Source organism: Tiliqua scincoides, chromosome 9 (genome assembly GCF_035046505.1).
Source record: "Tiliqua scincoides isolate rTilSci1 chromosome 9, rTilSci1.hap2, whole genome shotgun sequence".
In the NCBI taxonomy this organism is placed as follows: domain Eukaryota; kingdom Metazoa; phylum Chordata; class Lepidosauria; order Squamata; family Scincidae; genus Tiliqua; species Tiliqua scincoides.
Window position 1 is genome coordinate 45,307,124 of NC_089829.1, and position 15,032 is coordinate 45,322,155.

A 15,032-nucleotide genomic window follows, 5' to 3' on the forward strand; every position below is an offset into this window, starting at 1 on the left:
ACTTTTTGAATGTGAAAAGTTTTTCACAAACAATAACCTTGTAAGGAAAGCATTATTATCCCTATATTGCAGCTGAGGCTGAGCTGCACCAAGATCACTTAGTAAATTGTCGGAAGTGGTGAGGTTTGAACTAGGATGCCCTGATTTATAGTGCGGGTGTGTAACCATTATGTCACATCACCCTCATAGTCATGTGAGGATCTTGCAGCAGGACTGTTGCAATCCCATAATAGCTTTCAGAGGAGTATAAAGCTGAGGTGCTTATTTCTGACAAACTTCCAAGCACAAAGGAAGCAGAAGCTGCAACTTCAGGAAGATGGCAACAGATTTCCGTGTTCGCAGCGTCTTGGTGACGGGATCAAATCAGGGAATTGGTCTGGGTTTGGTGAAGCAGTTTCTGAGGCTACCATGTCCACCTCAGTGGGTCTTTGCAACAACCCTATACCAAGATGGACCAAAGAACAAGGTGAGAATCGGCAGCAGCCCCTAACACACCTGACAGGGTTGTTCTAGCTAGTGGCTTTGTCTGTAATTCCCAAGTGTCTCCTGGGACCTCAGGGAACATCTTAGGATCTATCTCTATACCAGCCACGTGCAGCTCTTTGACATATAATAGGCAGCTCATGAAATACGTTGGCTGAGCTTTTTGCATTACAGTTAATATAAAAGGTAAGTAAGAAATTTTCAAGCTTTGTAACTTTTTACCAGATTTAACTGAGAGTTCTCTGGGTCAAAACATTAGTTTAACGTTCATAATGAATAGATATAATTAAGAATTTAAATGCTTCTTACATATTGTGGCTCTCAAACATCTGAAGTTCATTGCAAGTGTCTCTCATGTTAAGCAAATTTGGTCACCCCTGTTCTATATGTAGCCTTCTCTTGGTGCCTAATCACAGTACAATCAAAGGCAATTTTTTCTTTTTTTCTTTTTTAACAGGAGATAGAGGAGTTGTTATCTCAGCACCAGAACCTGGTCCTACTGCATTTAGGTAAATATTCAGTTCCATGGGCGCTGCTTGATGTTCCTCCATGCTTGAGAGTTGTACTTATGAACTGGTTCAAGTTCTGTACCACAAGAGTGCCTCCAAGTGTGGGAGAGGAAGCAATGCCCAGATCTAACTATAGTGTACAGCAGCATTTCTCAAACTATGGGTTTGAGAAACTCACCCAATTTCTGGTGGGTCCCGCAGGGCCTCCAATGAAAACACAGGTGATGGAAAGGTCAGATAACTAATTGCCTTGAGCCCTGTGGCTATTCAAAAAATCAGATAGCTGCTAACTGCCCTGCAAACAGCTGAGCTCCTGCAGTTTGCAAGCTTGTGTAAATATAGGGAGATAAATGTCTGAGCATTTTTTCTGGTGCGTTTTTTGTCCAGATCTGTCAATGACAGGTAACGGGAGCAGGTGTCACATCACTAAGCCCTTCAAGTCTTTTAGGTTATTCATTAGGGCTGCCTCATTACGAGAAATGGATAGAGTTTTCTGCAAATAAATATCACTTGTAAGTAAATAAATAAATATTATTTCTTTCTTTCTAGATCATCTTTTTTAAAGTCTTGCAAAGCTAGGTGGATCACAATAGAGCAGGGGTGTCCAAAGTTTTTGGCTGGAGGGCCACATCATCTCTCTGACACTGTGTTGGGGGCCGGAGGGAAAAAAAGAATTAATTTACATTTAAAATTTGAATAAAGTTGCATAAGTTTACATAAATGAATATATTAAAGATGAACTTATATGAATGAATGAAGGTCTTGCAATAGCTCAATGCCTATAAAAGGCCTTGCACAAAGCAAGGTTGACCTCTCCTTTGCTGTCTCTGCTGCATCACAGACATGAAACAGCAAGCAGTGGAGGGAGACCTCATCCCACAGCTCACGTGAGAGGTCAAACCGTCGTCCTCATGCTGAGAGCAGTTGCGTCGGGCCAGTGCGGGCTCCAGCAGATCTCCGGAGGGCCAGAGGCTCATTGGAAACTGGGGGCTCCCTGAGGGCCACATTGAGAAGCCTCGAGGGCCGCATGTGGTGCCAGGGCCGGGGTTTGGGCACCCCTGCAATAGAGTGTCCTTCTAAAACGTAGATCCCAGTGTTAAAAAGTTTGGGAACCACTGGTGTATATAGCCTTTTGCCTATACAACAAAACTTTCCAGAAAACTTTACAAAATTCATGAGCTAAGACATCTGTTCTGGGGAAAAAAAAAAAAAAAGCACTAATGCTGACCTTGCTTTGAAATTAGCCTGTGGCCACATGATGATATTGTGTTGCTCATTTAAAGATCTAGATTTCCTATTGTTCCAGGCAGTGCCTCACAGTTGATGCATGTACTTTTGATAGACTCCATGCCAAAAGAAGCCATCATTCTCCATTTCCAGCTAGGGTGCAGTAACCACTGGCCTAGCTAGTGGAGTTGATGGGTTGAGGTGAAAACAATTCCATCGAGAAGCAGTTCCCTTGCCTGGACAGACTGGATAGGCTTTAGGTCTTCTGACACTGAGCTTCCCCCAAGCTGGCTGACTTACCAGTTTTATGTGGATCTGTTTTGTTACAATACAATACAATACAATACAATACCTTTATTGGCATATAAAATTACAACAGTCACAAAAAAATAATCGGCCACTGAAAAGATATACATGATGGAGAGGGGAAATAGAAATTGATTTAGGAAATGGAAGATCCAGGTCTACAGAGCTTGCGTCCTGAGTACACTTCTGTACTGCAGCGAGTCATGGACTCTTTGCTCACAACAGGAGAGGAAATTGAGCGCTTTCCACATGCGCTGCCTCCGACGCATCCTCGGCATCACCTGGCAGGACAAAGTTCCAAACAACACAGTCCTGGAACGTGCTGGAATCCCTAGCATGTATTCACTGCTGAAACAGAGACGCCTGCGTTGGCTTGGTCATGTCGTGAGAATGGATGATGGCCGGATCCCAAAGGATCTCCTCTATGGAGAACTCGTGCAAGGAAAGCGCCCTACAGGTAGACCACAGCTGCGATACAAGGACATCTGCAAGAGGGATCTGAAGGCCTTAGGGATGGACCTCAACAAGTGGGAAACCCTGGCCTCTGAGCGGCCCGCTTGGAGGCAGGCTGTGCAGCATGGCCTTTCCCAGTTTGAAGAGACACTTGGCCAACAGTCTGAGGCTAAGAGGCAAAGAAGGAAGGCCCATAGCCAGGGAGACAGACCAGGGACAGACTGCACTTGCTCCCGGTGTGGAAGGGATTGTCACTCCCGGATTGGCCTTTTCAGCCACACTAGACGCTGTGCCAGAACCACCTTTCAGAGCGCGATACCATAGTCTTTCGAGACTGAAGGTTGCCAATACAAAGGGATAAAAACCTGGCAACTGCTAATATCTGCCTGGTTATCACTTAGCAAAGCGAAACAGGGATCGATAAATGGAACAGTAGGATGTCGTAAAAAGGGATCCAAAAACAACTTTCAAAGTGGACAATGCACTGGGCAGTGAATCAGGATGTGCTCCAATGTGTCCAGCTTGAGGTGACAGAAGGAGCACAATCTGCTGTACCAAGGAGTGTGAGAAAATCTGCCGAGATGGTACGAGGAAGGAAAAATGTTAAAATGCGCAAGCATAAAAGCCCTTCTAAGGGAAGGATTTATTAGGGTATCAAAATATTTCGAAAGCTGACCTGGTAAAGGACAGAGACCAAAAAAAAGAGGGGAACAAACTGGGTTAAGATCCACGGAAAGAGAAGTAAATTCAGCTTCCCAAAGCCTAGATTGGATTAGCTTATAGGCCCTGTTAACATCAAGGCCCACTAAAGATTCCAGTGAAAGATCTAAGGAATTCAATTTGGAATCAATGTTTAAAAACCAACTAGACAAAAAAGGGTCTCTTAACAGGTCATTGAGAAGGGAATCGGGAGGGAGGGACAAATGAAGCTGGAGCCAAAATTTAAACGTTATAGCCCATGCTGTGGTTGAAGGGAGATGGACTCCCAACTCGAGAATCAGCGTTGCTAACCGGATGGAATTTGGAACTCCGAGAATCCTCCTAAAAAATACGGCCGCAACTCGGTCCAGGGTTTTGTTGACTTCCTTAATCCATACAGGGACACCATATAATAGTTGGACCACAATCTTAGCTCTGAAGACCTGGAGAGCGGCAGGTACGAATTGGTTACCAGTGCTATAGTGGAAGCGAGTAATCGCCTTAAGGTGATGATTCGAAGTGGCGATAGCTAACTTCCTATGGGCTGCCCAAGTAAGTCGATAATGGAAAAGCAGGCCAAGATATTTAAAGGTGGGCACTTGCTCGTAGGTGGAATGGCCTACCCTCCAGGCCGACGGGGACCAAGATTTTGAGAAAACCAGGATTTTACTTTTGTTAGCATTGATAGTCAGATTGTTGGATGTGCAGTAATCCTGAAAAATAATGAGGGCTTGATGAAGACCAGATTTCGTTAGTGAAAGAAGAACTGCATCATCTGCATACAATTAAAGGGGTACAGGAACACCATTAAGGGTAGGGGGAGAGACCCTTTCGTTAGAAAAATAGGAGGGGAGATCAGATAGAAAGAGGTTGAAAAGTGAAGGGGCTAGAATGCATCCCTGTTGGACACCCTTATCGATAGAGATATTATCTGATAAAGGACCTGGAGGGCCAGATCAAACTTTACATGAATTAGAGAGATGAAGACGACGGATTAAAAAAGGAGACGAGGATCGATACCTCTAAGGGTAAGTTTGTCCCAAAGAAGGGATCTATTGACAGAGTCAAATGCACCCTTAAGGTCGAGAAACGCTACATAGAGCTTTCTACCATGATGGATGAGATATTTTTCAGCTGAAAAGGAGAGCAAAAAGGTATGGTCATTCGTAGAAGAACCAGGTCGAAAACTGATTTGCTCTCTGCCAGGAAGGTCCACCGAAAGTGCCCATGTAGTCAGTCTCGAAAGCAGGAGTTTCGCATACAACTTACCGATGATAGAGAGTAAGCTGATTGGTTTATAATTCTCCAGTAGGGCAGGATCACCTTTCTTAAAAATGGGGACAATAATGGATAATAGCCAGGATGCCGGAATGCAACCTGAGCTATTTACAAGAGTAAACAAATTGGCTAGGGGAAAAGCCCACCATGTGGGTTGACTGGTAAGAATCTCGCTGAGAATACCATCAGGACTCGGAGATTTACCTGATTTTAAAGAGGAGATTAGAGATAGAACTTCACTTGGATCCACTGAGGGCCATTCTGGAAGGTTAGGGACAGGCGAGGAAAATGTTTTATCTTGGGAGGGAGCGGAAAAAATATTAGAAAAATACACCACCCAGGAAGCGGGAGAAACAGAAGAGGGATTTGAACTTAAGGGGTGAAAGGAAGGAGAGACTAAGGACCAAAAGGCCTTATGGTTGTTGGAGGAAATTGCAGTTAAAAGCTGCCTCCATTTATTCTGGGCATAGTTGTGTTTTTTTGCCTCTAGCAGATCTTTAAAATGCGATCTTGATTGAAAGTATGATTGTAGAGCTGAAGGAGTAGGATTATGACGAATAGAAAGAAAAGTCTGTCTAATTGAATATTTGAGTAACTGACATTCCCTGTCGAACCAGGGAGAGCGGTTCAAGGGTTTTGAAGCGGTACTATATGAAATCAGGAATGTGGATAAAGAAGACGTAATAGTAGAGTAAGTAGAAACAGCCTCTGTGGAAGAATTGGTTGCAATCAGAGATCTATGAAGAGCAACAACCGCTTCAGATGTAAACCAGGAGGTTAGAGCCTCCTCTAAGCGATGAGACCATTTGAAGTGAGGGGGAAGAGGATTGGTAGAATTGTTGGTATTGTCATTAACAGAGGGAATGGCTAAAAGTAATTGAAGAGGAAGATGGTCACTTTCATGGAAAGGGACAATCTGAAAATCAGAAAGCTAAGGGAGTAAGGGTGGGGAAGCAAGAACAAAATCAATAATGCTAGACCCTCTCGGGGCAAAATGGATAAAGGGAGGGGCGTTTCCAAATATCCATTCAGGACAATAAGTTTCAGGACAGTACATAAATTAATCAAATAAGGCGCGTAATCATTAACCATCTGGTCTGAGGAACAGCGAGGACGAAGGAACCAGGGGTGAATAGAATCGTCCACTTCTAGTTGCATGAACCGAGCTAAAGCAGTATTATTAGGGCCACGTCTAGTGTTAAAATCTCCTAAAATGAGGAGAAAAATGGAAGACTGCAAAGAAAGATAATTGGAACAAAAAGCCTTCACCGCATCCCAAATATGTAATGTTGAAGCATCGGACGGTGGAAAATATACATTGACCATCCAAATTTGTACGTTTTGGCAGCGGAATAGGAAAGATTGAAAATAGGGAGAGGTAGAAGCAAGGGGAGTTAAGATGAACTGGGAAGAGTTTTTGGAAAAACAACATAGTCCCACTCGAGGGCGGCCTTTCAGATTTAGTTTGAAGGCTGGGAGCGGGAATGACTTAAAACCGAGAAGAGAAGGGGGAGATTGGGACCAAGTCTCTTGCAAAAGAATTAAATCATAGGAGGACAAAAAGGAGACAACCTCCTGGTCAAAACGCTTCTTCCCCCAACCCGCAATGTTCCACAAAAGAATTTTGGGAGGGACAGAAGGAACAGGAGCAGGGGAGGGTAAGGGTAAAGGTCAACAGGGGGAAGAGGGAATATCATCGGGGGATACAATCTTTTGAGAGTCATTCAAAGGAGCAGGGAGAGATGAATCATGCACTGCTAGAAGCTCGGGTGGAGACAGCTCATCAGGAGGAAGAGTGTTCTTTCCAATGTCCACAGTTGTAGAGTAGTCGAAGTCCATTGGTGGAATCATCTGGGCTGAAGCATTAACTAGCCGAAATTCGCCCCTTGGTGGAGGATTGATGATTATGCAGGAAGGAAACTAAAGATTTGGGTGTCAGAGCTCCAACTCCAATGTCCTTCGGCTTGGAGTCTCCCACCGGAAGATCTGTTTTGTTTTCAAGCTCATGGTTTAAACATAATGTCATACCTCCAGATGTCACTGATCTCGAGAGTATCAATGCAGCTGTGCAGCAAGTACAAAAACATGTTGGGGAATGTGGGCTGAATCTCCTGATCAACAATGCTGGCATCAGGATCCATACCACCTTGGCGACAGAAACCGCCAAGAGCATGATGGCTGAATACAACACCAATACTATCGGGCCACTACAGGTGAGCCAGGTAAGCCACTGCCTCTCAGCCTTGGGGAAGCTCTTCATTCAACAGCTACTCTCCAGGTAAGAGCTGTTGATCTTTGTGTGAACGAGCACCTGAGTATATCATAGTGTGGACCAAGTTGCTTGACCACATTAACTGTGTGACCTGGCTGGATTCATGAAGAGCTGATCATTTGGTGAAGCTACTTTTGCTTTGGAAAAATTACACATCCATCTCTAAGGAGATCTGGTAAGGAGGTAGATCAAAGGCCAAACTTCAGATGGTGGATTTCTGGCAAACTTTAGACATAACCTGTCAAGTAGTCTGCACAATCCAAGAGATCAACTATGCTTGGGAGAGAGTTCTCCAGCCCTTCTCCAACACACATATACTGAATGTATGGAGGGGGAAGGGGGCCTGTGTCCACTGCTCCAGTCCCCATCGGTGCATCCAGTCAAAAGCTTGAAAGGAAGCTTACCTTGCATAGGAACTGGGATCTCAGGCATGTGGATGTCTGTGCATGAACAATGCTCATAGAGGCCCCTTTTCACATTCATAGTGCAATCCTCTACACCTTTACTCAGAAGTAAATCCCATTGTACTCCACAGGGCTTACTCTCAGAGAACTGCATTTAGGATTGCAGCCTCAGGGCACAATCCTATCCAATTTTCCAGCACCTGTGCAGTTGCAATGCAGCCTCAAGGTAAGGGAACAAATGTTCCCATAACTTAAGGTGGCCTCTGTGACTGTAGTGCATGCCCCATTGGCATAGCTGCACTGGCACTGGAAAATTGGATAGGATGGGTCCTCAGCCATGTTGCGGACATGGCTGGAATGCCCAGTCCTGCGTCCCACTCCTGGAGGTTTGGTGAGTTTACCCACACTTACCCAGGAGTAAGTCCCACTGACTATCATTGTAAATACATATAGTAGCCTGTTAAAGATCTGTAACATTTCCCCAAATCCAGTCACAGACTATGGTAGTATCAAGTCTAACATATTAAAAATAAAATATTGAAATGAATGGGGACCCACCTGAAATTGGCTCACGACCCACCTAGTGGGTCCTGACGCACAGTTTGAGAAACACTGAGCTAGAACATTGGGGAGTTGGAAGAGCAGAGGCTGGCACATCATTGGGTAAGGGGGAGTAGCATTTAGCATGTCACCTTAGGAGATCTTGATCCAAGCCCTGCATGAACATAAGAACATAAGAACAGCCCCACTGGATCAGGCCACAGGCCCATCTAGTCCAGCTTCCTGTATCTCACAGCGGCCCACCAAATGCCCCAGGGAGCACACCAGATAACAAGAGACCTCATCCTGGTGCCCTCCCCTGCATCTGGCATTCTGACATAACCCATTTCTAAAATCAGGAGGTTCCGCATACACATCATGGCTTGTACCCCATAATGGATTTTTCCTCCAGAAACTTGTCCAATCCCTTTTTAAAGGCGTCTAGGCTAGACACCAGCACCACATCCTGTGGCAAAGAGTTCCACAGACCGACCACACACTAAGAAATATTTTCTTCTGTCTGTCCTAACCCGCCCAACACTCAATTTTAGTGGATGTCCCCTGGTTCTGGTATTATGTGAGAGTGTAAAGAGCATCTCCCTATCCACTCTGTCCATTCCCTGCATAATTTTGTATGTCTCAATCATGTCCCCCCTCAAGCGTCTCTTTTCTAGGCTGAAGAGGCCCAAACGCCGTAGCCTTTCCTCATAAGGAAGGTGCCCCAGCCCCGTAATCATCTTAGTCGCTCTCTTTTGCACCTTTTCCATTTCCACTATGTCTTTTTTGAGATGCGGCAACCAGAACTGGACACAATACTCCAGGTGTGACCTTACCATAGATTTGTACAACGGCATTATAATACTAGCCGTTTTGTTCTCAATACCCTTCCTAATGATCCCAAGCATAGAATTGGCCTTCTTCACTGCCGCCGCACATTGGGTCGACACTTTCATCGACCTGTCCACCACCACCCCAAGATCTCTCTCCTGATCTGTCACAGACAGCTCAGAACCCATCAGCCTATATCTAAAGTTTTGATTTTTTGCCCCAATGTGCATGACTTTACACTTACTGACATTGAAGCGCATCTGCCATTTTGCTGCCCATTCTGCCAGTCTGGAGAGATCCTTCTGGAGCTCCTCACAATCACTTCTGGTCTTCACCACTCGGAAAAGTTTAGTGTCGTCTGCAAACTTAGCCACTTCACTGCTCAACCCTGTCTCCAGGTCATTTATGAAGAGGTTGAAAACATCGGTCCCAGGACAGATCCTTGGGGCACACCACTTTTCACCTCTCTCCATTGTGAAAATTGCCCATTGACACCCACTCTCTGCTTCCTGGCCTCCAACCAGTTCTCAATCCACGAGAGGACCTGTCCTCTAATTCCCTGACTGTGGAGTTTTTTCAGTAGCCTTTGGTGAGGGACCGTGTCAAACGCCTTCTGAAAGTCCAGATATATAATGTCCACGGGTTCTCCTGCATCCACATGCCTGTTGACCTTTTCAAAGAATTCTATAAGGTTCATGAGGCAAGACTTACCCTTACAGAAGCCATGCTGACTCTCCCTCAGCAAGGCCTGTTCGTCTATGTGTTTTGAGATCCTATCTTTGATGAGGCATTCCACCATCTTACCCGGTATGGATGTTAGAGTAGAGTAACTACTCTACTCTAAGAGTAACTTGAAGAGTAACTTCATGAAGTTACTCTTCTACTCTACTCATGAAGAGTAACTTCCTCAGAGCCCAAACCTATGCATGTCTACTCAGAAGTAAGTCCCATTATAGTCAGTGGGGCTTACTCCCAGGTAAGTGTGGATAGGATTGCAGCCTCAATCTGTCTACCAGCCTCCAGAATTCCTCTTCTTCCTTTTGCACCCTGGATTTGAAAAGGAATATGGGAATGGAGCAGAAAAAGAGGTATGGCAGAGAGAATAGGCATCAGACACTCAAGTCCCCAACTCTCCTTCCCTCTTCTCTTTCTACTCCCCATGACAGAGAGGCTGACAGTAGACTTTCCAGTTTCCTTTCTCATTTTATGGTGATCTGGGCTGTATGTAGCCACTAGAGGGCATGTACAAGCTTTTGAAGACATCTTCTCTGATGGATTAAACAACCTGAAAGCCTTGGTCAAGAAACTGCCAGTCACCTGGACAGGGCTAGATAGAATTGCCCACCCTCCAGGATCAGCCTGGAGCCTCAAGTAATCAGCAATCCTGGGAGATTTTAACAGGGATTTTAGGAATCTCCAATATTACATCATGCCGCTTTGAGTCCCCTTGGGGAGAAAGGTGGGGTTAAAAATGCTGTAAATAAATAATAAATAAAGCCTCCAGGAGTTGTTTGACTATTGGCAACCCTAGGACAAGACCGGCCTTCCCCATCCCGAACTGAGCTCCTGTCCCAGAGGCAGGACCAGATAGACGTGGTAACAAAATAGGCATTTAATATGGGCCAACAGTTTCAAGGGCTCCACACCAGCTTCCCAGCTGCATCAAAGGCCCATAAGACAAGCAGGTAGGAAGACAGAGGTGCGCAGCTGAAGGCTAACTGGCCACTGTTTGCTTACCTGTCGGTGTCCAGTTTTTACTGTGACCTTTTTTCTTGCTTAGAACTTTATGTGCAGCCGCTCTGATAGCTCAGTCTCTTTGAGCTCCACTGAGTCAGTGGTTTCTTAACTGGACTTCTGTCATTGTGCAGCAACTGTTACCCTGCACATGCCTGATTTCGTCTGATCTTGGAAGCTAAGCAGGGTCAGGCCTGGTTAGTACTTGGATGGCAGACTGCCTGGGAATACTGGGTGCTGTAGACTTATACCATAGTCTACATAGACTGAAGATTGCCAACCATTTCTGTCATTGTGCGGAGGAGGCTTCTACACCCACAAAATGTCCAAATTCTTCACATGGTGATGAGATGCATCCTCTTTGGTTTGTTTTTCTGAGTTTTGCCCTTATGGTGGCGGTGGGGGGGGGGAGCCACTGAAATCGTATTCATGTCTACTCAGAAGTCCAGTAAGCATTTTAGCAAATGTAGAGCAAATGAAAAAATTAAATTAGTTTACTATTCAAGTAAATAATGTATGTTTTAATATTTGTGTATTTTTAAAATTTAGGCCCCTTTCTCACATATGCTGCAGGTCCTGCACTAGCTTAATCCGGGCCTGCCTGGAGGAGGAATCTCATCAGAGGGGAGATAGGATAGAGCAGTGTGATATAGTGGTTAGATTGCTGGACTAGAACCTGGAAGATTAAGGCTCTATCCAATCCTATCCAACTTCCAGTGCAGATGCAGCTGCAATGCAGCCTTGAGGTAAGGGATCATTTGTTCCTTTACCTTGAGGAGGCTCCCATGACTGCCCTCCCCACTACAGGATGCAGTGCACACCCCACTGGCACAGCTGCATAAGTGCTGGAAAGTTAGATAGGATTGGGGCTAAGATTCAAATTCCCATGTGGATGTGAAACTTACTGGGTGACTGTGGGCCAATCAGGGTTAGCCTAGCCCACATCACAAGGTTGCTATGAGGATAAAATGGGAAGAAACCATGTACACCACCCAAAGAAGCTCCAAGGAAAATTACACCACCCAGAGCAGCTGCAAGGAGTGCAATAGAGTAACTCTTGCTTATGTTGGACATCTATCCCATAGAGGTGACATAGCAAGAACACAGTACTGTACCTGTGTTCAAAGGGATGGGCAGGTCACGAAGACCAATGTTACATCGAAGCAGCAATTATAATTTCTCCCCCCCGCCAAAGGATTTTTGTTTCAAACACTGTGAAAGCACAAACTGGCCTCCTGATCTGAGCTGGTGCCCTTATATGTCTGCCCTGCGTGCCTACATCAAGATACCCTTGCAATATATTGCCATTGCACTGCCACATTTCCCAGGTCTCAGAATAGCCATTGGCACTGTCTGTCTTCCTCTCTAGGCATTTCTGCCCCTGCTGAAGATGGCAGCTCAGAGAAGTCTCCAGGAAGGACTGAGCTGCAGCAAGGCAGCCATTATCAATATATCCAGCGCTGCAGGCTCCATCGAAGTCATGCTCATCTGGGACAGGCAACCGAATATTGGCTATCGTTGCAGTAAGGTACTCACTGTGGAAACCCCCATGAAATTCCTTAGAAGAGTCTGGGAGCCTCACCTGCCCTGGTCTGCTTTCCAGAGGGCTTTTGAACATGATGTCTATGTGTGAAATACTGTAAGGCATTGTTCACTTGTGGGATATATCCCTTCCCTTTTGGTTGTACTTCTGTTGCATTTTCTGAAATCCCAAGTAGGAGGAAGAGGGTAACCTTGGTGCTCTTTGCTAGTGTTCCGTACAGTAGCATAAATATAACAGTTTTCTTGTTTGGGTTATCCCAAAGCTGATCATCATAGGAATAGCTTTAATTTATTATAGAAATAAGTTTGCAAAATGGTGCCATCATTGCAGTGTGATTGTCACTCATTATGACCTACAGGTGTCCCAAATCCCGCCCAAGGAATGCCCTTGGCAGTCGTGCAAAGCACGTTTCCTATGACGGTCACAAGACCAATGGGCAAATAAATGTATTTGTCTAGGAAGAAAAGAAAATAGTGTTAGATCTGCATTCTGGAACAATGCAATATTTCCAGTTCTGTCAAATCCTGCTTTTGAAAGGGTTACTTACTTGTTAGGGAGTCAATTTAGGCTGCAGGAAAAGAGAGCTACCTCTGTCTGGAGCGTGACCATTGGTGCATTTGTCAAGCAGTCTGCAAAGTTGCTATATCCTCAATCCCAGTTCCTATCAGCTGGATGGGTAAACATATAGTAATACCCCAAACCAAATTGTAATTACTTGAGATGTAAGGACCCCAAACTTAAACCACTTAATTGTTGGTTTTTGCTTTTCCTGCTTCTTTCCAGATTACTAAATCTTGGGTCAGAGAAACCAATTTAGGCTACAATTGTACACACTTTCCTGGGAGTAAACTCCATTGAACACAATGGGACTTACTTCTGAGTAGACATGCCTAGGTTTGTGCTGCAGGTCTGCAGCTGGTTTCAGCCTCCCCTGCTTCCCCTTGCTTCCTAGCCCAGCAACAGAATGAAGCTTGGTGTTTTTTCTAGAACAATTGATTCAGCAGAAGCTCTACTGCCAGTCCCTTGTTCAGTGCCCCATCTCTGCTCATTGTGTGCGCTTGTCTGCTTTCTCTTGTAGGCTGCTTTAAACATGCTCACCAAATGCCAATCGCTGGTGTATCCAGACTGTGGGATTCTGTGTGTTTGCATCCATCCTGGCTGGGTGAAAACTTATACTACAGAGGTAACCTGCTTTCACTTTTACATCATTAAAAAAAGCAAAAAATTAGCTAACTAATTAACCAGCAGTGCATTTAAGAGCACCTGGAGCCTTCTGAACCCAGGTTCAGTCCCTGGCCTTGCTAGTTTAGACTACAGGATTGGAGCTTGGAGATACGAGAAGCAGCAACAAGTGGAAGTGCAAGACTTTTAGCATGGCCCGTTGTACCTGGGCCCAGGGTCAAAAAGGGTGTCCAGGAGCCAAAGGAGGGGAGCCAGAAAATTCCTGGGATCGCAGAAAACGTTTGCATATATTGTGTGAAGACGAGCACTCACATTTTGTGTAAGCCTACATAGTTTGATATACCATAATTTGTAGAAATTATACAAATTAATTAACTTTATACTCTTGATAAAACTCTTCTCAGGGGCCCTGCCACTTAGTAGTACTTTTGGTAATGCTGTATCTTGAATTTCTCCCATGTAAGCTTGGGTAGCTCCCGCCTGAAGCTCTGGAAAGCCAGTACTCATCAGTAGAAACACTCACCATCATGTCACCCCCAATGTGGAGATCCAGGTGGTGCCACCAAGATATCAAACAGAACGTGGTTTTGGGGCCAGGTACTTAGCCTGGCAGTGGTTCTTTCCTAGCTAATCAGACACCTTTTCATGGCAGGCAGACCTGACCGTGGAAGAGAGCACCCAAGGCATCGTCCGTGTGCTCTCCACGCTGACTGAAATGGATAATGGTACCTTTGTGGACTGGGAAGGACGCCGAATTCCCTGGTGAGAGCTTTGTCTCAGAAGGCGGAGAGGCAGCCTGCGCTTGCGACAGACCTCCCAATAAATGAACCGTATTGCAAGAAAACTATGTGCGGCTTTTTTTCTTCACTAGGATCCAGAGAACCAGCCAAATATATAACCAAATAGAAAACGTTTCTCAAAAAGATTTTAGCCAAGAAGAAGCATCAGACTCAGCAGGAGGGACATTAGGAAACTTCCTTAGGGGTGTACGTGAATATCTAAGGGCACAATCCTAACCTAGTGCTTTCCCAGGAGGGTCGCAAACATGGCCCTAAACGTAGAGCACATTTGCACCTCCTCAGGAGTTGGCTGGGCTGCTGCAAGGACAAGCACTGGCCTGTGGAGGCTGTATTCAGCCTTTGCAGCAACTTGGGGAGAGAGGGTTGCGTTTTCATACATATGATTTGAAACTATTGCAGCCACTGCAAGTGAGCTAGATCATGAAAGGAAATGCAATTAATTAATTAACTAACTAATTAATTGAAAATTAAATTGTATAATTAATTTATTGAATTTTTCAATTTAATTTTAAAGTAGGACTAAGGGGCAGGTGAAGAAAATGCTCTGATGCAGTTTCTTATCTGTGGGTCGCGACCCACCAGGTGGGTCGCAAGCCATTCTCAGGTGGGTCCCCACTCATTTCAATACTTTATTTTCAGTCTATTAGACTTGAGGCTGCCAAGGCACGTGACTGCATTGGACAAATGTGACACTCCTGTACTTCCAACAGGCTACTATGTTTCTCCCCCCCGAGAGGGAAGGCGGCCTTTCAATCAAACGACGGACGAGCGAAT

At 45.1% G+C, this 15,032-nt stretch overlaps 1 protein-coding gene across 1 annotated transcript; it reads left to right on the forward strand.

Annotated features, from left to right (window-relative positions):
- Positions 1 to 316: 316 nt before the first annotated feature.
- On the forward strand, positions 317 to 14,224 carry LOC136660676 (C-signal-like). The gene is made up of 6 exons (XM_066637983.1): positions 317 to 466; positions 941 to 992; positions 6,990 to 7,177; positions 12,103 to 12,261; positions 13,355 to 13,459; positions 14,111 to 14,224. Exons 1-6 carry the CDS (start codon positions 317 to 319, stop codon positions 14,222 to 14,224), a joined length of 768 nt encoding a protein of 255 aa, XP_066494080.1.
- The last annotated feature ends 808 nt before the right edge of the window (positions 14,225 to 15,032 follow it).

Excerpts from the sequence above, each read along its gene's own strand:
- LOC136660676 (XM_066637983.1), top strand. The coding sequence starts at position 317 with ATGGCAACAGATTTCCGTGTTCGCAGCGTCTTGGTGACGGGATCAAAT. Across the intron at positions 993-6,989 it reads CCTGGTCCTACTGCATTTAG|ATGTCACTGATCTCGAGAGT; the intron begins GTAAATATTCAG and ends TCATACCTCCAG. Across the intron at positions 7,178-12,102 it reads GGCCACTACAGGTGAGCCAG|GCATTTCTGCCCCTGCTGAA; the intron begins GTAAGCCACTGC and ends CTTCCTCTCTAG.